Here is a 24,279-nt window from a genome sequence, read left to right as displayed (position 1 = left end):
GAGGAAAGGGGAGGGGCTTAAGGGCAAAACAACCCTTTTATCCCCTTCCTCTCGACCGGGAAACAGGGGAGGGGGCGCTAGGGAGTCGGCGGCGGTCAATCCGGCCGATCCGAGCTCCGGCGTCGGCCGCAGCGGGAGGGAGAAGGAGGAGGGTGGCGTAGGGAATCGATCCCCCACCACGATTTGGGCCGGGGCACAGCGAGGCGGCGGCGTCACGGGGACCGGCGGGTGGCGAGCGGTGGCGCTGTGGCGGCGGCATTGTGGAGCATGGCGGCAACCAGAGAGTGGGGGGAAGAGGGAGAGGATGAGGAGAGGGTCCGTTTCCCCTATCTAGCGCGAGCTGGGGTGTAGTGGGGCGGCTTGGCCACGAAGACCGACGGCGGCGGCGGAGGTGTGTGTGTGGCGGCGGTGCTGCAGGGCCGGGAAGAAGGCTAGGAGCGGCGATGGCGGTCGTGGAGGTGAAGGACGACGCGGGTGGCCCTTTTATAGGCGAAATGAGGCGGTGGAGCGGTGATGGTCGGTGAGGAGGCCGGCGAGCGGGGCGGGCGGTGTTAATGGGGCTCGGCGTCGCGGAGCGGAGCGGCGCGAGCGGCAAGGCGCGCACTGGTGACGCGATGCCTCGGGCAGGCGGCGAGCGGCGCAGGCGACGCTGTGCGAGCACAGGAAGTGGCAGCGGTGGTGGCGGGGCGCCGCACGTGGTAGCAGTAGCAGGGCAGGGCGCCAGCGACGGGCAGCGCGCGCGGCTCTGCTCACGGAGCGGCGAGCGGCGTGGCGGAGATGGTGGCCCGGTGGCGTGCGCGTGGAGCGCGTGGAGGCGGCCGGGTGCAGGCGCGTGTGAGCGTGGCGAGGAGCAGGTCGGGCGCCCGCGGCGTGGCGCGGGCGTCTCGGCTCGGTGCGTGCGCGCGCGAGCGCGGTGCGTGGGCGGGCCGGGAGCGTGACGCGGCCGGGGTGGCGAGCGGCGTTCGGGGGGCGCGGGAGCGGGACAGAGCAGAAGGGGGGAGGGAGAAGGAAGGAGAGAGGAGAAAGAAAAGAAAAGAAAAGAGGAAATGGAAAAGAAAAAGGAAAAACGGAAAAAAGAAAAGAAAAAGGGAAAGAGAGAGAGAGAGAGTAGAGAGAACGTGCGCGCGCCAGCGAAATCCGCGGCGGCGACCGCGGGCTGGTCGGCCACGCGCGCGTTGTCGGGCGACACGTAGCGCGTCGCGCTGAGCGGGAAAAAGAAGATGGGACATCGGATGATCGGGACAGGGAAAAGTTTCCGGAATCTAGGGTTTAGGGCTTTAGGAGGATCTCGAGCTCAACGATAAATATATTTTTTTTAAAAAAAAAGACTTAGCGAATGATTTATTTTGTGGATTTTCGGGATGTTACAAAGATCGACTAACATTTTTTACCTTGAATTGGAATTTTTATTCTCATCACTGAAATCATATCTTGTTTTGTGCTTCCGATTAACCAATTTTAAATTATTATTATTTCAAGCAAAAAAATCTGACATTGATTTGTAACTTGAAAAAAAAATGGCAGGTCAAAGTATGGTGACCCGGCCGTGACTTGAGCATTTGTGATAAACAAAAGGTAAAATAAGACCTTAAGCTAAAGTGGAGCCGCAGCTAGTGCAGGAAAGTGAAATAAAAAATTAAACCACTGTCGTATTCCTATCAGGACATCGCATGATGTGGTGATGCTGGATCTGGGCTTTATTGGAACCAAGTTGATATAAACAATAGTGTTAGTCTATTTTCGATAGGCCTCTTACATATGCCAAAAGTACCCCAAAAAAAAACTGTTCCACACTTTACGTTTCAAAAAATTAAGATATCTTGTTTTGAAGTGGGCCATTTAGCCTACGACTGGTAGGATTGTTTGTAACACTGAGAAATGATCATCCACTGTGGTCAATCAAACCATTCGCCTTTTTTCCTATGTGTCCTGCAATTTTAGTATTTGTTCTTTCAATAATGATACATTTTTTTGTGAAAATACTGGTTTAAGGATTGTTTGCAACTGTGCTAGCAGCCCTCCCTGCAAATCACTTCGAAAAATAACCATGTTGGAGGTGAAGGCGGTGAACTGCATGTCTGCTGTCTGCATCACCCAAGAATGTTTTCCGGACACCCACTCCATGCACGCCATGGTTGTTCAGAGAGAAAGGCAATGCCAACCTTTTGAAGATGACATCGTGCAGGTGCAGCAGCCATTGCTGGAGCTTGCAGTGGGTGGGCGGAGCACAAGAGCGGTCAAAAAGGACTTGGCATGCTACCTTCCCTTCCTTTTGGTCTCCAGATAGATACTGGTCAAGTGCAGCATGATTGGAACCGGGGAGGCCTGCCAGATAAAGATCTCTTTTTCTCGGTGATTGTAACTTTCTGCTGTGGTAATGCGATTCGTTACGCATGCTTTTTAGGCTTATTTCCTCGAAATTATGGAAGCTCTTCTCTAGTCCTAGATTCTATAGATTCCTTAAAAGTAAAGATGTCATTTTGGTCCCAGTCCCAATCCATAGTATCCATAGGTAGTGTCTATGTGTCATGTCAGCAATATATTTTCTTTGGAAACTTCATCCTCCAAGCCATAGTTTCCTAAGGTGGGTCCCTAATTTTTTGGTGCGCGTGAAGCAAACTTGCAGCTCCTCATTTCTTCCCTCTTCTTCTTTCTAATCGGCAAAAAAAAAAAGCACAACCATCCTCAACCCTCTCTCCATCGATCTCTCCCTTCCCTCTTTCTAAATCCGAACAGCAGCAACCAGCAGCACGTCTTCTTCCTTCTCCGTTGATCTGCTCCATTAAGCAATAGCAGAGCAATTCACAAAATCCATTAGCTGCAGCACGCCAAACTACGAAATCACGAATTGGATCTTCCTCGCTTAGGACCAAGAGCGGCACGAATTGGAGTCGCGTGAATGCAGCCGAGCGGAAGCAATGAGCTCTGCACGAGCAGCAAGGTTAGTGCAGGCTGCTGCGGCAGCCAAGCAGCGACGAGCTCCGTGCAGACCATGGCGGCCAGCTGCAGATGCGCAGGTCGCGGCTGCAGATGCGCAGATCAACGGCGGCCGGCCGGCAGCGCGGGGCAGCTGCTGAGCTACGGCGGGCTCAAAGGGCATGCTGGGGTGGACGCGAGCTCCGGCCGGCAAGGGGAACAACAATGGTGATGGTTGATTGCGCGAGCTCGGAGGAATCCGGTGGTGGGCCTGAATGGGAGTTTCCCAACACGCGCTGCGCATTGGATACGGAGCCGAAACCATTTCCTGCTTCCTGCATGCGACCCGGTTTCTGGTTGTTTTCCCTCCTCTTCTCATTAATTTTCTTGCCACATCAAATTTTTGTTTGCATGATATATTATTTAATGTCATGGACACCAGCTGAGGTGGAGGGTTGGGACTGCCTTCGAAGCGTGCATGACAAATTTCGGTGACAAAGTGCTCAGTGCAAGAGATTTTTTTAGATTATGTAAAAAGTTTCGATCTTGATCATTCACACGGCCAAGCTTAGTACAAGAGATAGATAAGCTTTGGTGGCCAAATATTTGCCCAAATGGAACTAGTTCCTCTGTGGTCACGTATGAATGGCTACAGCCAAGCTCAGTAGAAGAGATAAGCTTTGGTGGCCAAATATTTGCCCACCAAGTTCACGTATGATAAGCTTTGGCAACAGCAACATCCGATCGGCAGAGCAGGCTCATCCGTCCGAAGGGTCTTTGCACCTCCACTTTGATCTTTCGACGGCTCGTTGCAACCATTATCCTGTTTAGGGCTCGGTGAAACCATCATCACAGAATCCAGTCCTTTTTATTTTACAGGGCCGTACTTTTCGCAGGCGAATCTTACGGAAAACCCCACGTCGACTTTAGCAGGGAGGCGCCTGCTACGACAAACATGCTCTCACCATAAAAGGAGCGAACAATGAAAAAGCGCTTTACATTTTCCCTTCCCTCTCTGGCCTCTTTGCTACAAAAAAACGAAGAAAAATCAGGGCAGATGCAAATTCCAACGAGCTGCTGCAATCAACATCCAATGCCGGATTTTTGCAGAAAGGGGAGTGATTCTGCTGCGAGAGAAAAGTCCCGGTAAAAGGAGTGTCGCTGGAAAGATGCAATGGTAGCGTTGGCGTAGCAGGGGAAGGCATTCAGATTCAGGCGAGCAAGCCTGACGAGAGAAAGGCAAGCAGGGCAGCGTGGAAAACAAGGAGGGCAAAGGCCATTCATCTCAGGGAGGCAAGCAAAGGCGCAAAGCAGCTTGCCCAATCATGGAAAGCGCCGCGGATTCTATGCATGAGCTCGCAAAAGATCATTGCTTTCTGTGGCACCGTAAAGCAGAGATGAAATCAAGGAAAACTTTGCTACGCACGAGTAGCTCTGCCTAGAACATCATGGAGTTTTCTTGGATTTTGGGGGCCATCCTAGCATATTGGGGGCCATCGTAGCATATTCGTTGTGTTCGCTTGCTGTGGCAAATGCATCATTTCTAAATTCCCTTATCAATACAACAGAAAAGAAACTTTGTTTTCTTCCATCATCTTTGGTGAAAGATGACACCGACAAAGCAGTCTAAACTATCACAAATGAAGGTAGGTAAAAATCCACACTAGTACAGTACTGCTGCACGTGGATGAAGCACTGAACCAGTTTTGAGTTTCAGATAGTCGGGAACTTGAGAACAACTCCTCTGTTTGTTGCTGTTGCGTACTTGCATCGTCCATAAATTGCATCAAAAATACATTACCTCATACTAGCTCATAGCAACAAGATGATTAACATTTGCTACAAGAATATCATGAGTTGGGAGGATTTTCTCTTGCTCATATGTAAGAGTAGCAGTCGTAATGGAGATAGTAGATAAGGTAGGTAGATATGTCGATAGATACAAGAACAGCTCAAGTCAAAGAGGGAGAGGAGAGAGAGGAAGAAGGAGGTCGGTCCCTGGCTAGCTAGCTATGAGGCTATGAGAGATGATGAAGTCGTCAGTCGAGGCCGGACCTGATCCGCTTGTGGCCGGCGCCGGCCTGCCGGACGGTGCCGACGGATCCGCCCTCGGAGGCCGCGCGGCCGCCGCCGTCGGAGGCGGCGAAGAGCGAGGAGAGGTCGGCGTAGAGGTCGACGACGCGGCGGATGTTGTTGTTGAGCTCCCGAATGAGGCCGACGTTGCGGGAGAGGTCGCCGGGCACCTTGGACTCGTGGTTCTGGTTGATCTCGTTGATGAGGACGCGGTTCTGGTCCAGCAGGCTCTGCACCTGCACGAAGCTCGTCTGGAACGCGTGCAGCACCTTAGTGTCCACGCCGGCCCCCGCGCCGCCGAACCCCGACAGCGTCGTCTCGCCGCCCTCCATGACGGAACCGGATGCGCTCTCTCCTCTCCTTCCCCCTTTAGCTCCGCTTCGTCGTCTTGCTGCTGGCGTCCTGTGCCTGAATTCTTGGATGGCTTGTCAGCTTCTGAATAGTCTGCAATGAGAACGGGGGGAATTGTGAGAACGAGGCTGCAGAATTCTCGCGAGGAGATGCTGCGATAAGGATGGGTGTGTTGATTTGCTCACTAAAAAGATTGCGTTTCTAAAATTTGTGGTTTGGGCAATCAAGAATCGGCCATTACTGCTGGTCTCGGCAAAGCAAAGGGGGCGGAGACAGTTTCACTGTTGGAGCATGGGAGGACAGGGTACTGTGCTACAAGATCAGATGTACTTGGCGAATCTTTCTAGCTTGGGCCCGAAAAAATCGACAAAAAAATCCGGGAAGCAGCGCGCGCGATTTTCCTTCCTTTTTTTTCCCTCGCTCCCTCGTCGAAGGGGGAAGTTTAATCCGGCGAAACAAGAATTCGGAGAAGCGCAATCGAAGGCGTCAGATTTTGGGGGAGAAGATGAATGAATGAATGAATGAATGAATAGAAAAAGGTCAAATTGATTGATGGTGTCGCGTAGCAGGAGGGGCGGCTCGGTGGAGCGATTGAGATCCGGCGAGTTGGGCGCAGAATTCCCGAGAGCACGTGGAGATGGCCTCCGGAGGTAGGCGGGGGGGGGGGGGGGGGGGGGACGAATCGGTCGCTGCGGGGCCACGAACCGCGACGAGGCCGGGCCGAATCGCGGCGGAATCCGCCGGCGGATTCCGGCGGGAAAGGAGATCGTCGGGCGAAGGAGTTCTGAGCCGACGGATTCGTGCCGAACAAGGGCAGCTGGAAGAACCAATCCGACGGCAGTCAACCCAGCATCAGGACGAACAAGCAGAGGAGGACGTGCAGGGGAGATGAGGAGGAGGAGAGAAGGCGGGCGGTAGTGCTTACCTCGGTGCTACTCCGTCGGAGACCTCAGATCATGGGAGACGGGAGGAGAGCATCGAATCGGAGAGCGAGAGGAGAGGGGCGGCGGAGGGAGGAAGGGGGGGAGGGGGGTGGGTGAAGGAAAGAAAGGGGGGAGGTGGATGACGATCGCCCTGTTCGTCGGTGCGGCAAAATCGGGTACCAACCCGCACCGAACCCACACGGACCCGATGTTTCGGTCTCCAGCCCGGGTTGGAGCCCGGACCACTGTGGACCCATGCGACGGAAGACCGGTCTGCCGGTTTACGGGTCCAGGCCGTGAAACCCACGGAGACCAGTATATATCGAAACAACAACAAAGGGTGGCGGCGGCCGCTGAGACGGACGGCCTGTGGCGGCGGCCAGCAGCGACGGTCGGCGGCCAGCAGCGACGGCCGGCGGCCAGGACGAAGATGCCGCGCGACTGCCTTGCTCGAGGCCTCGAGGTGGAGGCTGCGCTCGCTGCGGAGGCAACATGGGAACTAAAGGAGGCTGTCGCATCCATGGCTGCTAGGTCATTGGACATGGATGTGGATTCGCCACCGCATCTTCCCATGGAGACCCTTGCTAATCAGGTTTCCCTTCTATCCTTCTTCTATCGGTTGTTCCATTACTCTTTTCCTCGATTGTATTCAGCCATGAACCCTAGCTCAGATTGAGATTAGGTTTAGTTTGCCAAGAAAGGGATGAGTGCAAGATTCATCCATAGAAATAATAATCCGTTCTCAGTTCTTGTTAGGAATTTGGGTGTGGAAATTCCAGAACTGTATCTTTGAAGAATCGATAGGCAGATCTTGGTACTTCACATCAATTTTAAAAGTTGACTTGCATCTTTGGATGGAAATGCTTCAACTCCATTGCTCGCATGGGAATTAATTATCTCGTCAAGTACTGATGTTTTCCCAATAACCTGACCAAGCAAGCAAAAAATCATTGACATTTAGATGGGAGTGAAACTCAGGAATTATTAGAGCTTATTCGTAACAACAACTGTAGCACATAATCTTTTGGTGGTCAAGTAGGTGTTATATGCATGCTACCTATAGCAACATCTCTGAGCACATTTGCAACCACATTTCTTACACTGTAGCACATGGTTTGAATTCATACAATTCATACATTTCTTAAGGCCATGTTTGATCTTTCTGCTATTAAGTTAATTATGAATATATATATATAGCTCAAACATACCTCATCAATTAATTGTACATACACAAAAACATTGAATAGTTTATTTTACAGAACAAAACCATGGAATCTGTGATGAGGTAACTTATAGTGAGCTTTTTAAGTCATAGTGAGGTTAATCTAGTTACATGATAGTTTATTTTATAGCACCAAATCTTTCATCAGAATTTTTTCATCACCACAAAGCATTCTTGGGATAATGCTGATTATAATTATTTTAGGTTATACTGGATGCTGAAGAACATTCTTTGGAAGTACCTGCTATTGCAAACGAATACTGCTGCTGAAGGCCGGTGGTGTGAGAAAAAAAATATTATTAGTTAGCTGGTGGTTAAAGATTGCTGCTGAAATGATACGACTGAAAAACACAAGCAGAAGAGTAGTATAGGGTCGAAACAGGCAGCCAGGCAGGCCCATCCTTCTCTCTCCTCCTGTTTTGCTCTGCTTTTTTTTATTGCTCTGCGCGCAGATGGAGAGAATCTTTTGCTAGAGAGAGGGTGGAAGGGAGAGAGATGGGGAATGCGCTGTGCGGGCTCGTTTGCTTGGTGCAATGGAGAATCTGCCTGTGCCTCAGGTCCGTTTAGTTACCAAAAATTTTCACACATGTATGAAGCACTAAATATAATTAAATAATAAAACTAATTACACAGTTTGGATGTACACGACGAGACGAATCTTTTAAGTCTAATTAGTGCATAATTAGCCATAAGTGCTACAGTAACCCACATGTGCTACTGATGCGGTCAAAGGTCTCAAAAGATTCGTCTCGTGGTTTCCAAGTATGTTCTGAAATTAGTTTTTTAATTAGTGTCCGAAAAACCCTCCCGACATCTGGTCAAACTATTGACGTGACATCCAAATTTTTTTTATTTGGAACTAAACAGACCCCCAACCGCAGGCGAGCAAAATCAGACGCCTGGAGACGCTGCCCGGCCCAGTCAGCTTTCCCAGGGTCTGATCCAAACAGACCCGCTCCTCCTGATATTTCCGCTGCTGTGCTGCGTTTGCCTCCCGTCCCGTCCGTATTTCTATATTTATTCCACTCATTTCTGTATTTATGAAAAAAATATAAAATTAAGATGGAAAGCGGGAGGAGGTGTATCCCACCCGTATTTGCGGAATTCTGTTTTTAGCCGGAATAATTCCGTATTTTTTGTATTTATAAAATTCGGGAAAAAATAAATAAGCACCCCATATATCTTCTCATGTTTCTCAACATCAATATATGTTCCTCGACATCAATACATATATTTCACACTGTTCGCCTACACGGCCGTTTACACCATTTACACGGTGTGTAAACGCTACTCGATGGGTAGCTGTGTAGGCCGATTAGCCGTGTAAAACCGTATAAACCCGTTTCGACCGTTTTTAAGGCCGTTTAAACGACCGTGTATTCCGACTATTTGCTATACGGTGGGTGGCCGACCGTTCACCATTTAACGTTTTAGGCTATCATTGATATTTCACGCTTTAATCGTAGAAAACAAGAAATATTGATCATATTTTTGAAAAATAGCTTGTGTAAAGGAGTGTCTTGTGTTATATTCATGCAAAATGAGTGGTGATTAAATCATAATGTATTCCGGTAGATTTTTCGGTTCCCGTCCGTTTCCGTAACCATTATATCCCGTTTCCGCTTCCGTAACCGTTATATCCCGTTTCCGCTTCCGTACCCGGCTATTCCGCTCTAGCTCCCGTTTTCCGTAATAAAAAATGGAAACGGAAATGATTGAGGAGTTTTCCCGTCCGTTTCCGTCCGTTTTCATCGCTAGATACAGTGGAACCCGTCCAATTCCAGAAATTTAGAATGTTTTTTTATTGGGCGGTGACCAGAATCTGAAACCTCTCTAGCAATTCATTAGCGGGCCCTGTTTGATTTGATCAACGGCATAAATAGCACAAATTTTGACCAATAATTAGATGTACTAAATAAGTATAGTTTACAAAATTAACTCCACAACTCTTGTGCTACTTTGCTAGACAAATCTAATAAGATCTTTGACCGTACGATTAGAAATGGTTACTGTAGCGTCACTGTAACCAATCATCAATTAATTATTGTTATTAGATTCGTCGTGCAAAATTGCACCCATCCTTGAAATTTTTTTGCAACTAAACTTTATTTAGTACTCCATGCATGAAAAATTGAATTTGTAGTGCGAGTTTGATCGGCCAGAACCACGCTCTTCAATTCTGTCAAAGTCGGTTTGAATGAATCACCGCTAAATTGTCACTTTTTACTTTTTTACATTTATACCCTTCCGGCGATCAGAGATAGCACCGTCATTAGATTCATCTCAAAAAATTACATCCATTTCTGAAAAAATTTTACAAATATATTTCATTTAATACTTCATACGAACATTCATTTTTTTTAATTGACGTGACCCGGCTAAGGCATTCATCATCCATGCATAGTCAAGCACTCAAGCTCCTGGGATGTTAGGCAAGTTAATGTGCTGACCACATTCATAACTTTCATGCGCACGGATTCAAACTGACATCACAACCCCACGTCGCTTCAATTTTAGGTCCTTCATATTCCATAAACCCCGTAAATAAAAAAAAATCACATCGAATATTTCGACACATACATAAAGTATTAAATGAAGTCTATTTACAAAATTTTTTACATGAATAGGACGTAAATCGCGAGACGAATCTAATGAGCCTACTTAATCCATAATTTGCAACAGTGATGCTACAGTAGCTATTTGCTAATTAATGATTAATCATGAATTAATTAGCATCATTAGATTCGTCTCGCGATTTATAACCCATCTGTGCAAAAAAATTTGTAAATAGACTTCATTTAGTACTTCAAATTAGTAAGATTCCAACGCAAAAAAATTTTGCGCTGTAACTAAACACGGCCTTAACCATTGTTTGCTCTTCAGCTCTTGAATCAAAAGCAATCCATCATCAAACGGCAAGGCGCAAAACAGTCTTGAACTCCGGTGGTTGGGCGACAGCAAAATGTAATCGCCGGCGGCATCAACAGACCCTCACAACCACGCACGCGGCAGGTACCATTAAAACCGGCGGCGACAGCGACTTGTGCCAGCTCCATTCATGGAAGATTTCCTTGGAGACTGGAGAGCTCCCCCATTCGGATCCGTCATTTTCGGGCATGTCTGTGCTCGGTGCGGCTGGGCATGGCACGGGAAGCTTCCACCCCCCATGGAAGAAGCGCCATGGCACACTTGCCAAATGCCAAATGGATTAATGGACACCCGTCGGTTGCTTGGTCAAACAAATCTGATCTGTGTGTGGGGGATAAGCGCAGGTGCCGCGTAGCAGGGGCGCGCCATCAAGGCCACCACAAACACCAGATCAGGTCAAGATCAGATCCTCCCCCACCACCGCGCTCCTCTCCTTCCTAGGTTGCGGCCAAATCAGGAAGCAAATTTGCTTCGGCTACAAGGGACTTGAACACCCGGAATACACCAGTGTTTGGCTGCGTTAACGCCTCGTTTTCTGTTCATTGTTGTCTAGATTTTTCTTCCACATCGTCTTTTGTAGGGGAAGAATTTAGCAAAGTACTATATGGATCTTTCGGACCATTCAAGGTTTCCTAGCAAGGATGAAACCTCCTACAAGGTCAGACACGTAGACGGTGAAAACAACTCAACTAGCTTCTCCCTGCACAAGAAAAAAAAAACTTAACTAGTTCGACCACCTTAGGCATGCAAAAAGTCAAAAACGAGCAATCCAATGATATGGATATATTTCTCGCAAAAAAGGAAAGAGAGAGGTTGGTGTTAGCCGTTTCGTACAAGGTAATGCCTAACTTTGGCGCAAGTTACTGTAAATTCCAGTTAATGTTGTTGCCGTTAGGCCTGGGCAAATCAAAACTCAGCAGCGCTGGAGCTAAGCCGTTAGGCAAGACAGCCTGTGAGCCTCCACCTGTAGGCTGGATCAAAGTGAATTTCGATGGTTCTTTCGTCGCTCAGGATGGGAAAGCAGGTGCGGGTGTGGTTGCTAGGGATAGTGGGGGACAAATCATCTTCACAGCCTGGAGTGCCCTTTCTAGATGCCAGGGTGCGGAGGAAGCGGAAGCACAGGCAGGTTTGGAGGGCTTGCGGCTCGCTGCCCAATGGGCGCAAGGACCGGTCATTCTCGAAACGGATTGTGCAAGGATTGCGCATGCCATGGAAGCCAAGGAAGATCGCTCCATCCTCAGCTCCATCCTGTCGGAGGCGAAAGATTATGCAAGGCGTTTAGTGGATTGGCGTGTTGCCAAGGTGAAAAGAGAGTGTAATAGTGTTGCTCATGAGTTAGCTGCGTTAGCTCGAAGGAACTCCCATTCAGCGTTCTGGCTAGGTCAAACGCCTGCGTGCGTACATGACCTTGTTATAAACGATTGTACTCCTTCCAGCTGAGCAATAAATCTCTCTTTTCCCCGCCAAAAAAAAATGTTGTTGCCGTTGCTCTAAGTTTGATACTGAATAAGAAAAATCACCTGTTGTATGGCCTAATCTCCTAATTCCTAACTGGGCGACCAAAGAAAGAGTTATCTATCTAGCGAGGTAGATTTGGAATGCTACATATTAATACCAACTTACGGATAAGATGACAGTATTTAACATTTCTGCCGAAACCGAGGAAGTAGATCCGAGGGTGCAGAGGCTGTGGAGTATAATGCTTTATTTTTTTCAATCGTTAAAAAAAAGGTTCGGCAGAAATCAAGTACCATGCGACATTGACTTCTCTTGCGCTAGAGTCATAATCTTGATGGCTTAATAATCTCCAAGTTGACCAACAAATAATAGCAGAAACGCTAGATATTTATTAAATACTCGTGGATGAATATTAGAAACAATGGCTTTAAAATTGTAGCGCAATTTAAAATGCGGTTTTATAGTACAAGATAATGTATTGATTTCCAGCATGGGATCAAAGCTTCAGACCACCTACACTGCAGAAGTGCATAGCCTCCTTGCAGCCTTGCAAGCCCCAAGGTAGATGTGCCTCCACGTCTCACGCACTTTTGTTTCTTCAGATATATGATTAAAATTGCCAGATTTAGCTCTTTCCCTTCTGACTTTTCAAATCCCTTTTTTGGGTTCTTTTCTATTTTCCTTTCTTACAGTTCAACAGATGAAAAACACTTCTAATTTGATGTTTTTACTGAATCTCTTCATCTTTTTTTATTTGCTCTGCAAACCATGCTTTCCAGTCTGCCACCTTCTCATCACCATTTGCAACCTGCACAATGGTCAATGGAATAAGCTGGAAAATGATCTTTCCAGAACACAAAAGATATGCACAGTCGTTTTTTGTTCTGTTGTCAATATAAAGAACAAAGGTTCCTTAAAAACAACGAATGCCAGTCATGACCACAATCTCAAGACCATTGACCTAGGAGTAGTTGCGTACCTCAAAAATGAGTGTCTTTCGGGGTATGCCTTCAAGAGCTTCCACACATATGGTAGCAGCATCCTCTTTGCTTATTCTTCCCTTGGCTGCTCCGCCCTTCATATATCAAGCACCACATCAGAGAGACAATAAAGTGACACATCACAACAAGGTGCATTATAGGCATTCCAAGATGATAATATTCCTTTCCAATTCCCAACAATAGAAATGCATGTATGATATTCAATTTGACACAAGCAAATTACAGACATCTATCAATGCACTACTGTCTTAATGTGCCCTGTTCATTACGATATTACATGACAGTGCAACTGCAAGCAACTACAGAATGCTACAAAAGAACTGCACGATGGTTAACATGCACTGGAGGTAAGCTGGGTTTTCACATTGATACCTCAGTGAAATCAAAACCTCTCTCACCACCAGGGGTGCTTTGGAGAGAACCAGTCCTGATTATTGTAGATGGGATGCCAGATGCCATAACCACTTCTTCATCCCTCTCTGCTAGCTTCTTCAGTTTGCTGTTCATAATAGCTTGCAAACCACCACTGTTTCTGTAGACAGCCAGCTGCACTCTTATCAAGATCTCATAGGGGCAAAATCCTGATACTAGAGTCAGCTGGATACCAAGGAATTACAAGAAAATTGTAAACCTGTGAGAGCAGAATGATATGTTCGACACCCTTGAGGTCTATCGGTTCAGAGAAGAAACCATCCTGTAGAAATATCAAGTTCAAAAGTAAACCGTGAAAGGGAAGAGGAATGGCACTTCATACGTGCTACTAGATAATATGTTCTCACATAAGCACATAACTAACTTACACATGACAGTGTCTTGCTTAAGATTACGGTAAATACTATTTGGTCAGATTGACCCATAAATTTTAGAATCAGCAAGTTCTAACATACATCGGCTGGAGAAATTACAGCACGAACGCCCCTTAGTGCTTTCTTTGTGAAGGACTTATCTTCCATGTCACCAACCATGCACTACAAGTAAACAAAAAGGTGTTTATTTGGATGATATTCATTACATTTATTAGAAAAAGGTACTACAAGATAGCACAATAAAAAATATATGTATTTTTTTCTTATATAGTTACTTTCATCTCTAAAAGATGATAGTAAAGCAGTAAGTTAAAATAAATGAGAAACATATAGAATGTTCAAATACAGTCAGAGCACCAAAGTATCACCTCCACATAAGTTCCAAAAGCTTCTTCAGTGGATCGTTTGTCCTTAACAAGTGCTTTTACTCTAGCCCTTTTCAGGATTAGTGCCAGTATCACCATCTGAAATATAAGGAAACAAACTTGAATTGGGGTGCATTTTAGCAAAGATATACTAGTAAAAGTTCAGTTTTTGTTGAATGAATTGAAACATGTTAGCCTTAAGGATTTCCCATTCAAACAACTGGGTGTGTCAGTCTGGATTAATTTTACTAGAATATAGTGTGCAGCTCTGATTACTAGGGAAAAGAAAATGATGAGAGACGAATTTCAGGATTACACTTCTAAACATCGGTGCAATCGTACTCCTGCAGCAGAAGTAAAAGAGAAACATGGGGATAAAAGGAAACCTGTCCAATCTCACTGTCGCCATCTGTGACTAGCACAGCATCCCGAGGCTCCTCAATATCTGTTGTCACCCCAAATCTGCCAGCAAATAAGAGCAATGGCTACCAAGGAGATTACGTTTACAGGATATGTTCTATATGTACCTGGAGACTCAGCCTCCTCATCCTCGGCACCCCCATCCTTGGGAAGCAAATCGGGTGCTCCATACCATCTCCTTAACTTTGGTCCCCCTAGAACGATTTGAAATGCACAACTCAGGGTCTACTTGGTTGGCTGGCACACTTTGCCATATTAGAGTTATTGAAGTTTTGACTTGTGGCATGGGGTAACTTTCTTGTCATGTATGGTGCTGGCACGTGGCCCCCCAAGTTGTGGCGAGCATTTTCTTTTCACCAGAAAAAAATACACGTCTAACCGCACTTGGGCAAAATGTGTTAGCCATGGAAGCAAACCCTTAATCCCTTGGTTATCAATACTTAAGCAAATGGATTAGGCTTTCAATTCTGGACTGTATAGAGCCACTTATAATGTAATCAGGATCAATTGGATAAACAACTATGAAAACTGATTCTTCAGTCATCGCTACTGACTAACTGACCAAAGAATTAAAACACATTTCTCTCCAATAATTTAAAATCCAACTATGCTGATTCAGGGGGGAAAGGGTCCTTTCAGCTACCACAAGACGGCCATTGGTTCTTGATTACATACAACCTCATCAGCCAATCAGCTTCCAAATAAGAATGTCCCAATACGGAGCTGGCATCATTCCGCACAGTGCACATACCCTCGATGTAGTCGAGGATGCGGTCGGTGAAGCTGGCCTCGTCCTTGCCCCTGGCCCGGGCGACGGCGAGAAGTGCCTGCCTTCCTCGTCCTCCCGGGGAAGGCAGGGCGCCGGTGCCCCTGTTCCTGGCGCGAAGCGCCGGCGGCGGCGTTGGGGAAAGGCGCGGGAGCAGGGGAGGCGGGGGCATTGGAGCCTCGTGAGCCGTGAGCCGGCGCCCCGCCGCGCTGAACAGGGTTGCTTTCGCCTGCGCTGCGCCCGCGCTGTCCGGCGGATTTCGCGTGCGGGACCGTGGGGTCGCCCGCTGCAAGAGCGGGATAACGAACGCTTGGACGGAATGCCGGATGGCTGCCACACTTCTTGTTGCCTAGCCCTTATTATGGGCCGTCTCGGCGCAGGCCGCATCCAAGTTGGGGGCCCAACCAGCTGCTCAGTTGACCCGTAGGGGGGATATGGGCCCGAGGCTATTGCTGCATTTACTTGGTGATTCCAAAGCCTCCAGTGCTTAGGGATTCTTCTTGTGATCAGATTCATGTATTTTGAGTCAGCTAGACCGCGTTGCGTGGGGTTATTCCTGCTAGTTTATTTGAATTGTCCAACCTGTATTTGTAGGTTCAGGGGGAGATGAAGGAATCGATGAATATATAAGTGATGCAGATGGATCCAATTATCTTTTGTTATGTACTTCATCCGTTCCAAATTATAGAGCGGTTGTTTTTTTTGCATCAAGTTTGATCACTCATCTTATTTAAAAAAAATATAAAGATATTGTCAAATTTAAGTCAGTCTTGCAGAACTTGTATTGATAAAGCAAGCCATAACAAAAGAAGTGATATTTTGCACAATTTTTTTGAATAATACTAGTTGTCAAATTTGGGATAAAAAAATCAAACAATCTATAATTTAGAACGAAGGGAGTACTCATTTTGTACAGCGTCATATTTTATCAATTTTATTGTCCCCAATCAGCTAAATTTATGAAATTTTATCCTTTGCTTTCGTAAACTACAGGCATGTGGATTCTAGTATGGTTTGCTGAGACGCTTAGATAAGTGGCTCAATAAGCGTGGAGATCCGCCAGCTCCGCCACTGGGACAAGACCCTCGTGGTTCACACGAGCAAGCTCGTTGCGTCGTTGTCGTGGAGACTTTGACTATCACTTTGTGGCCCCGGCTGCTACACCTAAGCCAATACGGGATCGCCAAAGTCAACGCCGCTAGAGACAGCAGACTTCCGCGATCGGACAACATTATTTTCAGAGTGAAACGCACGGCCGGCTCCTAAACTTGCAGCAGGTGTCATCCAAGTTATTAAACTCTTAAAATGCACATCTAGATCCCTAAACTTGTTAAGGTTCACGTGGGGTCCAAATCACCGTTTCTCATGTTAACTGCCAGCGTGTCAAACTGACTGGGCACCTGACATGTGGGGCCCACATGTCAGATGCACCTCCTTCCTTCCTCAACCTTTCACAGCGGCGGCGCGCTTCCCGCCGGCGCGCGTCCAGCCGTCGGCACACCGGACCTTGCCCGCGTCCAGGGCAACCTGATAGCGCCGGCGTGCGCAGAGGCGTGGCGCAGTCTTGCGCAGGGGCAACCCGCGACGGGCGCATGTCGGCGGCGTGGTAGGCGCGGTGGTGTTTCAGTGGTGCGGCGTCAGGATTGAAGGGGGAAGAGGCTCGATTGAGGGTGGAGCGGCTCCGGTATGGCTCATGGAGCGATGACGTGCATCTCCGGCGGTGGTGGCCTTGCGCAGACGAGGGACCGAGCAACGGTGGACGAGCTCCACCGCCGTTCCACCTAGACGGGTGCACGGGAGCCGCCGCGGGCGTGCTCCGCCCTGGATGGGCGAGCTCTGCTGCGGCTCGGCCCAGGATTGGCGTGCAGGAGCCGTCGTGGGCGTGCTCCACCGCCACTACGCCACAAACGGACGCGCGGGAGCCGCCGCAGGCGAGCCCTCCCGCTGCTCCATCTTGGAAGGGCTCGTGGGAGCCGCCGCGGCCGAGCTCCACCGCCACGCGGCCCCGGACGGGCCCGAGCTCATGGAGCGGTGGCGCATCTCCGAGGTGCCTCTCCGGTGGTGGTGGTGCATGGTCGTCGGGGCATGGAGTGGTGGCGGAGCATGCTTGCGGCAACTCCCGCATGCCCATCGGCAGCGGAGCTGTGGTTCCTGCGTTCGCGTGGGGGTGGAGCAGACGACGGATCTTGCCGGTGTGAGGAGCGGCGCGCTCGCTGGGCGGAGCGGATGTCGAAGTTCGTCCGACAGCATGGTTGGGAGGAGGGAGGTGCACCTGACATGTGGGCCCCACATGTTAGATGTCCAGTCAGCTTAACACGCTGGTGATTTGATATGGGTAACGGTGATTTGGACCCCACATGAACCAATTAACAAGTTTAGGGATCTAGATATGTATTTTGAGAGTTTATGGACCTGGCTGACACCTGCTGCCAAGTTTAAAAGCTGGCCGTGCATTTTACTCTTATTTTCAATAGGGATCGGACAATAGTTATAATTAAGAGCCACCTTGCTGCCTTGTTCAGTTATTCCTCGATCACCGCTTGCTCTCTCGCTGCCTCTCACCTCTCAAACTATGGAGCCCGCTGACTACAACAAGCTCATTAGCCGGGACAAGGTCACGGGCGCGCCGCGGCGACGGCCTTCCCCGACTCCGTCGAGATTCCCGAGAGGTTCATCCGGACCGGCGACGAGGCCCGGGCCGGCGCCGTCGCCGGAGAGGACGACGACGAGGCCTACGAGCTGCCCGTCGTGGACATGGCGAACCTCCTTGACCCCGAGCTGTCGGCGTCGGAGACTGGGGTTTCTTCCAGGTCACCAACCATGGGGTCGACGAGGCCGTGATCCAGCAGATGCAGGACAGCACGGCGCAGTTCTTCAGCCTGCCGCTGGAGAGCAAGAATGAGGTGGCAGAACGAGAAGGCGGGCCCGAGGGGTTCGGCCACCACTTCAACGCCGCTGCAAGCGACAAGCTGGACTGGGCGGAGTGCCTCATCCTCGGCGACACGCAGCCAGTCCAAGCCAGGAAAATGGAGTTCTGGCCGACGAACCCGCCGGCGTTCAGGTCAGGCGCCGGCGGCGGGCCTCAGACAGGCTTAATTACGTACTGTTCCAGTCGACACGTACGTACGCTCCTTCAATTCAATCCATCTCGGATGATCCATTGCGTTGCAGGCACGCGCTCGACAGGTACTCCGAGGAGATGGCGAGCCTCGCGAGGCGGCTGCTGGGCTTCATGGCGGCCGACCTCGTGGTCGCCCCGGAGGCGCTCCTGGGCGCCTTCTTCGGCGGCAACTGCAGGCAGTGCGCGGGCGTCCACCGCTACCCGCCGTGCCGGCGCCCGGAGGACGTGCTGGGCATGACGCCGCGCACGGACGAGTTCGGCCTGACGTTGCTGCTGCACGCCGACGACACGCCGGGCCTACAGGTCAGGAGGCGCGGCAGGTGGTTCCCCGTGCGCCCGCTGCCGGGCGCCCTGGTCGTCAACGTCGGCGACGTCCTGGAGGTTCTCTCCAACGGCGCCTACGGGAGCGCCGAGCACAGGGTCATCCCGCACGCCGAGAGGAGCCGGACCACCGTCTTGGTGTTCCAGGACGCCTTCCTGGACGCGGGGGGGGGGGGGGGGGGGGGGGGGGGCGCCGCTGCCGGAGCTCCTGCACAAGGGGGATGAGCCGCGGTACAGGTCCCTGGAGAGGCTCGACTTCTCCGAAGGCCACCTGAGAGCACTGGTCCAAGGGGCAACACCTGAGAAAACTGGTCCAAGGGGCAAAGTTCCTCGACAGCCTTGAGATAACGAAATCTGGAAAAGTCTATATCATCCCCTCAACTTTTAGGAGTAGACTACATAACCCCCAACTTATGAAACGTCTATATCACCCCCGAACTTTTCAAAACGAATTAAATTATCCCCTAAAATAGTTTTGAAAAATCATATTAAATCACAGAAAAATCATAAAATAAAAAAATCCAATTGTGTTGGACTCCAAATGAGTAGAGCTACACAGTGAATATATAATATGGTATGCTTCAGTATATTTTTTTACAGCTATGAAGAAAAGCATAGTTCTAGAGCTATAATAAAAAAAATACTAAAGCATATCGTATTACATGTTCACTGTGTAGATCTACTCATTTGGAGTCTAACACAATTGGATTTTCTATTTTATGATTTTTTTGCGATTTACTATGATTTATCAAGACTGTTTTAGGGGGTAATTTGACCGGTTTTAGAAAGTTCAGAAGGTAATATATACCGTTTTATAGGTTGGGGGTTATATAGTCCACCCTCCATAGTTGAGGGGGTGATATAGATTTTTTCCAAATCTCATACCAATTAATTATTACGACATGTGTGTATGTTGTAAATCCAGTTATTTGTTGCATCGTGTGTCATAGACTTGCAAGTTTACATGTTGAATAATCTCGGGTGGTCAGAGACGTGCTTTGTCCACGCCGTGACTCCAACAATGTATTTGAAAATGGTGGTGACGGTTGGTGAGTACCGCTAGCAGAGATTGGAGAGAACCTTCGTTTAGAGATTCGGCCAGGGGTGTAAATCATGCAAGAATCTCCTTTATGGAAGCGAGTTGAAACGATGGTTTTTAGACAGGTTCGGTCCGTCCGGAGGCGTACTACCCTACGTCCTCTGTGTTGTGATTGGTTCTTTTCTGATCCCGAGTTGGAGAGGCCAAGCCCGGAATTTATCAGTTAGGTACCGAAAGAGACGTCCCTTTACATGTTCTAGTATCTTGCTATTTATAGGCTACAACTGCCTTCTCTTTTCTTCTCTAACTCGTGTGAACCCCCCCTTTGCATGGTGGGAGCCATCTCCCATGCTGCCCTGCCCCCGTCAAGCGGGTAGGCGGCTTGTCGGGCTCGTTGTAGTAGGCTTTGGAGGGCCCACTGGTGTCAGAGGCGTTCCGGGGTGACCTCGGGGCGTCCCGGGGTGTCCCGGGGTGGCTGTAGACACTGGTGGGTGGACCCCTGCGTCCCAGGTGATCCGAGGTCGTTTGGCGGGCCCTCGTGCCCCTGGGTGTTCCGGGGAGGCACCCGAGGCGGTCTGAGGCGACCACGTGGCGGTTCCAAGGTTGCCCCGTGGACCCTCCTGATCCGGGGTGACCCTGGTCACCCTCGGGGAGATGGCTAGGGTTGCCATGGTTTTTACGCGGTAAACGGTGGTGGGCCCTGGCCACCGTCCATCTTCAAGTTGATGGGACGGGTATATAGTTGGCCATGCAGCCCGCGACCCGGTGGCCCGCCCGGAAGCCCATTTTTTTGGCCCGGCCCAAACCCGGCCCGGCCCGGTCCATTTCGTGCCCGTGCCTGGGCCGGCACCCCCGCCCGTGGGCCGGCACGGCCCGGCACGGAGTTAGCAGGCCGGCCCAGTAGTGGCCCGCTAACTCCGACCGTCGGGGCGTCGGGCGCGGCCGGCCCAGCCCAGCTGGCCAGGGGAGGGGGCACCAGGGCAGGGAGTATATAACTCCGCCCGCCCGCGGCTCCCCCCGCCCGTAACCCTAGCCCCCATTCCCTCGCGCGATCGCGCCCCCCGTCGCCTGGCTCCCGCCGTCGCTCCGCGACCGCAAGAGATTGCGCCTCCGCCTGGCCGCCTCCGCCATTCCGGCCGGCGAGCGGCGACCCGCACGGCCGCACCCGCTTCCACCGCCGGCTTCTCGTCTTCCCTTCTGTCTCCTATGAGTAGATCTTCGGTTCCGTCGCTCCGGTGAGCAGATCTCGTGCTCCTACGCACCTCGCTGGCTCGCTCCAATCCTGGCCGGAGTTCGTAGTAGTCTTTGCCGTCTCGCCGTCGTTGTCTCTTCTCTCTACGGCTCTGGGCTCCGGCTGCGCAGGTACTCTATTCCGTAACCCTAACCCTAACCCTCATCTTCCATCTCCATTCTTTTCCCTACCCTAACCCTCGTCTTTCATCTCCGTCTTGTCTCTTGTGCTGGTCCCGTGCACTCGGGGCTGCCGGCCGTTGAGGAACGGAGCCGCCGAGGGTTAATGCGAAGGTGGGCTGCACCCTGAGGCCGTCGTGATGGACGACATGGAGGAGTACACCGTCAACGATGACCTCAGGGCATGTGGGCTGCCCACGGACGACGACGACGACCTGACAGCCGGCGCTGAGGCATTGTTCGGTAGCGGTGTTGCTCCGATCAATGTCGATGCCCCTGATGATGCCGGCGCTGGTGCTGGAGGTGATGGCGTCGGCGCGTCGGCGACTCAGACGCCGGCCTCAACGCCTACTGCTTCTACTGCCAACAACATCGTGCTGAAGCGTGCCAGGTCTGGTGCCTGGAACGACTTCGAGCCGATCTTTGAGACCTTGCCCTCTGGCAAGCAGGTACGAATCGCTGCCAAGTGCCGCCACTGTAATCATGTTCTGTCTGCTCGATCTGTTTCTGGTACTGGACATCTGCTCCGTCACCAGGCGCAATGCGTCAAGAAAGCTAAGCATGCTGCTTTAGTGCAGTCCCGCATCCAGTTCAATGGTGATGGTTCAGTCACTGGTTGGCAATACAAACCCGATGTTGCTCGGAGAGAGCTGTGCCGGTTGATTTCTAGATTTGATTTGCCTCTTGGTTTTGGTTATGAAGAAGCATTTGAAGAGTACATTCAGCGTGCTCACAATCCTTGTTTTTCTAGAGTCTCTAGACAGACCACTACTAGAGATTTGGAAAAATACTTTCTTGAGCGTCGTACTTCTCTAATTGATAGCTTGCGTTCTGTTACATCTGTTTGCCTCACTTCTGACATTTGGTCGGGCAATGCTAAGGAAGACTATCTTAGTGTGGTTGCTCATTTTGTTTCTGCTGATTGGGAGTTAGAGAAGAGAGTCATTGGGCTTAGGCTCATTGATTGCTCACATAATGGTGTTAACATTGCTGAACGTGTTGAATCTGTTGTTCATGAGTTTGGTTTGACGGATAAAATCTTTGTTGTGACCCTTGATAATGCTTCTTCTAATTCCAGAGCTATGTCAAAGCTCATTCCTAAGTTTGTTGGTTATCTTGGTCCTGATCCTGCACCACTTGACAATGTTAACAGAGAAAATGACAATGCATTGCGTGGACTCTTGCACCAGCGATGTGCATGTCACATTATAAATCTCATTGTCAAATCTGATTTGAAAAGGATCAAGTCTTATCTTGAGGCTTTTAGAACTGCAATATCTTATTTGAACTCTTCTAACCAACGCATCGGTGAATTTCATAACTATTGCATTGTTAAGGGGGTTAAACCTCGCAAGTTTGGTTTGGATATGGATGTGAGATGGAACTCTACCTATCTCATGCTCAAGCATCTCATACCATACAAGGGCACTTTCTCGACCTTTATTGCTGCTAATTATGGTTTGGTTAATGGTGAGCCACTACTCAGTGAAGGTCATTGGGCTGTTGCTGAGAAAATCATGGAGTTTCTTGGAATTTTTTATGAATCAACTGTTGCTTTGTCTGGTGTTTATTATCCAACTAGTCCTCTGATGCTGCATCATATCCTTGAAATTGCTTGTGATTTGCAGGCCAGAGAGACTGATCCTTTGCTCAGCATTCTGACTCCTATGAAACTGAAGTTCCTCAAGTATTGGCAAAACATCCCTCTTTTGTATTCCTTTGCTTTTGTTTTGGATCCAAGGGCCAAGATGAGAGGATTTCATAATGTCCTCCAGGTTCTTTCTCATGATGTTGGTGTTGATTATTCTAATTACTTCACTGAGGTAAGAGCTGATCTGTACAAACTGTATAACAAGTATGAAAACAAGTATGGTGCAGTTAGGTTGCAGAGGCCCTCCAACATATCAGGATCATCTGGTAAGAAAAAAATGCTTGGGGTAAGATATATGGAGCTGCTGGTACAAGTCCCTCTTCTCCTGCTCTTGCATCAACATCTTCTCCTGCTGTATCTGTGCCTCTTGTTTCAGAGTTGGCTTCCTACTTGGACAGCGACACTGTCACATGCTTTGATGATGATTTTGACATAATAATTTGGTGGCATGAGCACAAACTGACATATCCCATTCTGTCCATACTAGCAAAAGATGTTATGTCTGTTCCAGTTTCTACTGTCTCTTCGGAATCTTGCTTTAGTCTCACTGGCAGGGTGATCGAGGAGCGTCGACGATGCTTAGCGCCTCATAATGTGGAGTACTTGACCTGCGTCAAGGACTGGGAAGCTGCTGATGCAAGGGCGCAGCATGATGTCGAGAAGTTGACGCGAGATTTGGAGTTAAAGTTTGGCATCAAGGACAATGCTGAAGGGCAGGCTGCTGGAAATGAGTAAGTACTTCACAAGTTCACATGAACATGTTTGATTATGCTATTATGAATTGTTCAGTTTCATAAATCATGATCATTGATTCTTCTCTTGTCTGTGTTTGTTAGGTCTGTCCCTGCCAATGGCTAGTCATGAGAAGTGAAGGCAAGGGGCCTAGGCAAGAGGCCAGCAGCATCACCAAGTCAGCAGTAGTGTTTTGCAATTTGATCTTCTATTTGTAATGTACTAATGAGTCTGCTGAACTTGAACAATGTGATGTAATTTTGAACAATTATAGAGTTGGGCTGTACTCTTTTTCCCTTCCTAGGGTTTCTCACAAGGGTGAGTTTTACCTAGGAAGGTTTTTAATGAGGCAGCAACACTTGATCACATAGATCAAGTGTTAAAACAGCTCTATAATTGTGTTATCACTTATCAGTTAAGTGATATTTTGCTATATGTGTCTCTGTGTGTGGCTGGCTGTGATCTGTGACTTTTTTTAATTGCTTGTTAAATTTGGAGTAGGGTGAGATGTATTTTGAACTATGGGCTTCGGGCGGCCCGGCCTGGGCTGTAGTGCCGGGCTCCAGCAGGCTGGTCCGGCACGAAACAGGCCCGCGGGCCCGTGCTTGGGCCGCTGGTAGAGCCCGTGGGCTGGCACGGCACGGCCCGACTTGATATTGGGCCGGGCCAGGCACGACACGGCTAAGAACGGGCCAGGCCGGCCTCGTGCTAGGGCCGGGCCGGCCTCGTGCTAGGGCCGGGCCGGCCTCGTGCTAGGGCCGGGCCGGGCAGCCCGA

At 49.5% G+C, this 24,279-nt stretch overlaps 3 protein-coding genes, 1 long non-coding RNA gene and 1 pseudogene across 5 annotated transcripts; 3 read left to right on the top strand and 2 right to left on the bottom strand.

The window, feature by feature from the left end:
• Positions 1-4,634: 4,634 nt before the first annotated feature.
• LOC120691327 (protein ELF4-LIKE 3-like) lies at positions 4,635-6,409 on the bottom strand. Its single transcript, XM_039974369.1, has 2 exons — positions 6,266-6,409; positions 4,635-5,433 (listed from the first exon to the last, which is right to left on the bottom strand). Exon 2 carries the CDS (start codon positions 5,319-5,321, stop codon positions 4,956-4,958), a length of 366 nt encoding a protein of 121 aa, XP_039830303.1. The 5' UTR covers positions 5,322-5,433; positions 6,266-6,409; the 3' UTR covers positions 4,635-4,955.
• A 6-nt stretch (positions 6,410-6,415) lies between these two features.
• On the top strand, positions 6,416-8,657 carry LOC120691326. Of its 2 annotated transcripts, XR_005682180.1 has the most exons (3): positions 6,416-6,855; positions 7,690-8,042; positions 8,353-8,657. XR_005682180.1 is itself a non-coding variant. In XM_039974368.1 (2 exons), the coding sequence occupies exons 1-2, from the start codon at positions 6,472-6,474 to the stop codon at positions 7,753-7,755; spliced, it is 450 nt and encodes a 149-aa protein (XP_039830302.1). In that variant the 5' UTR covers positions 6,416-6,471; the 3' UTR covers positions 7,756-8,126. The 2 variants fall into 2 exon arrangements, 1 of the variants encoding a protein (XP_039830302.1); XM_039974368.1 differs by lacking the exon at positions 8,353-8,657 and having other exon boundaries at positions 7,690-8,126.
• A 3,580-nt stretch (positions 8,658-12,237) lies between these two features.
• On the bottom strand, positions 12,238-15,548 carry LOC120691614. The gene is made up of 9 exons (XM_039974754.1): positions 15,215-15,548; positions 14,571-14,657; positions 14,430-14,488; positions 14,047-14,142; positions 13,760-13,840; positions 13,504-13,566; positions 13,245-13,418; positions 12,851-12,946; positions 12,238-12,679 (listed from the first exon to the last, which is right to left on the bottom strand). Exons 1-9 carry the CDS (start codon positions 15,399-15,401, stop codon positions 12,599-12,601), a joined length of 924 nt encoding a protein of 307 aa, XP_039830688.1. The 5' UTR covers positions 15,402-15,548; the 3' UTR covers positions 12,238-12,598.
• Positions 15,549-17,801: 2,253 nt separating this feature from the next.
• Positions 17,802-19,039, top strand: LOC120689189 (annotated as a pseudogene).
• Positions 19,040-22,779: 3,740 nt separating this feature from the next.
• LOC120691650 lies at positions 22,780-23,936 on the top strand. Its single transcript, XR_005682341.1, has 2 exons — positions 22,780-23,502; positions 23,608-23,936. It is a non-coding gene; the product is annotated as an uncharacterized LOC120691650 (long non-coding RNA).
• Positions 23,937-24,279: the final 343 nt, after the last annotated feature.

This window comes from Panicum virgatum, chromosome 9N, assembly GCF_016808335.1.
Source record: "Panicum virgatum strain AP13 chromosome 9N, P.virgatum_v5, whole genome shotgun sequence".
Taxonomy (NCBI): Eukaryota; Viridiplantae; Streptophyta; class Magnoliopsida; order Poales; family Poaceae; genus Panicum; species Panicum virgatum.
Note: the sequence above shows the minus strand (reverse complement) of the source record. Positions and strands in the feature narration are given on the sequence as shown.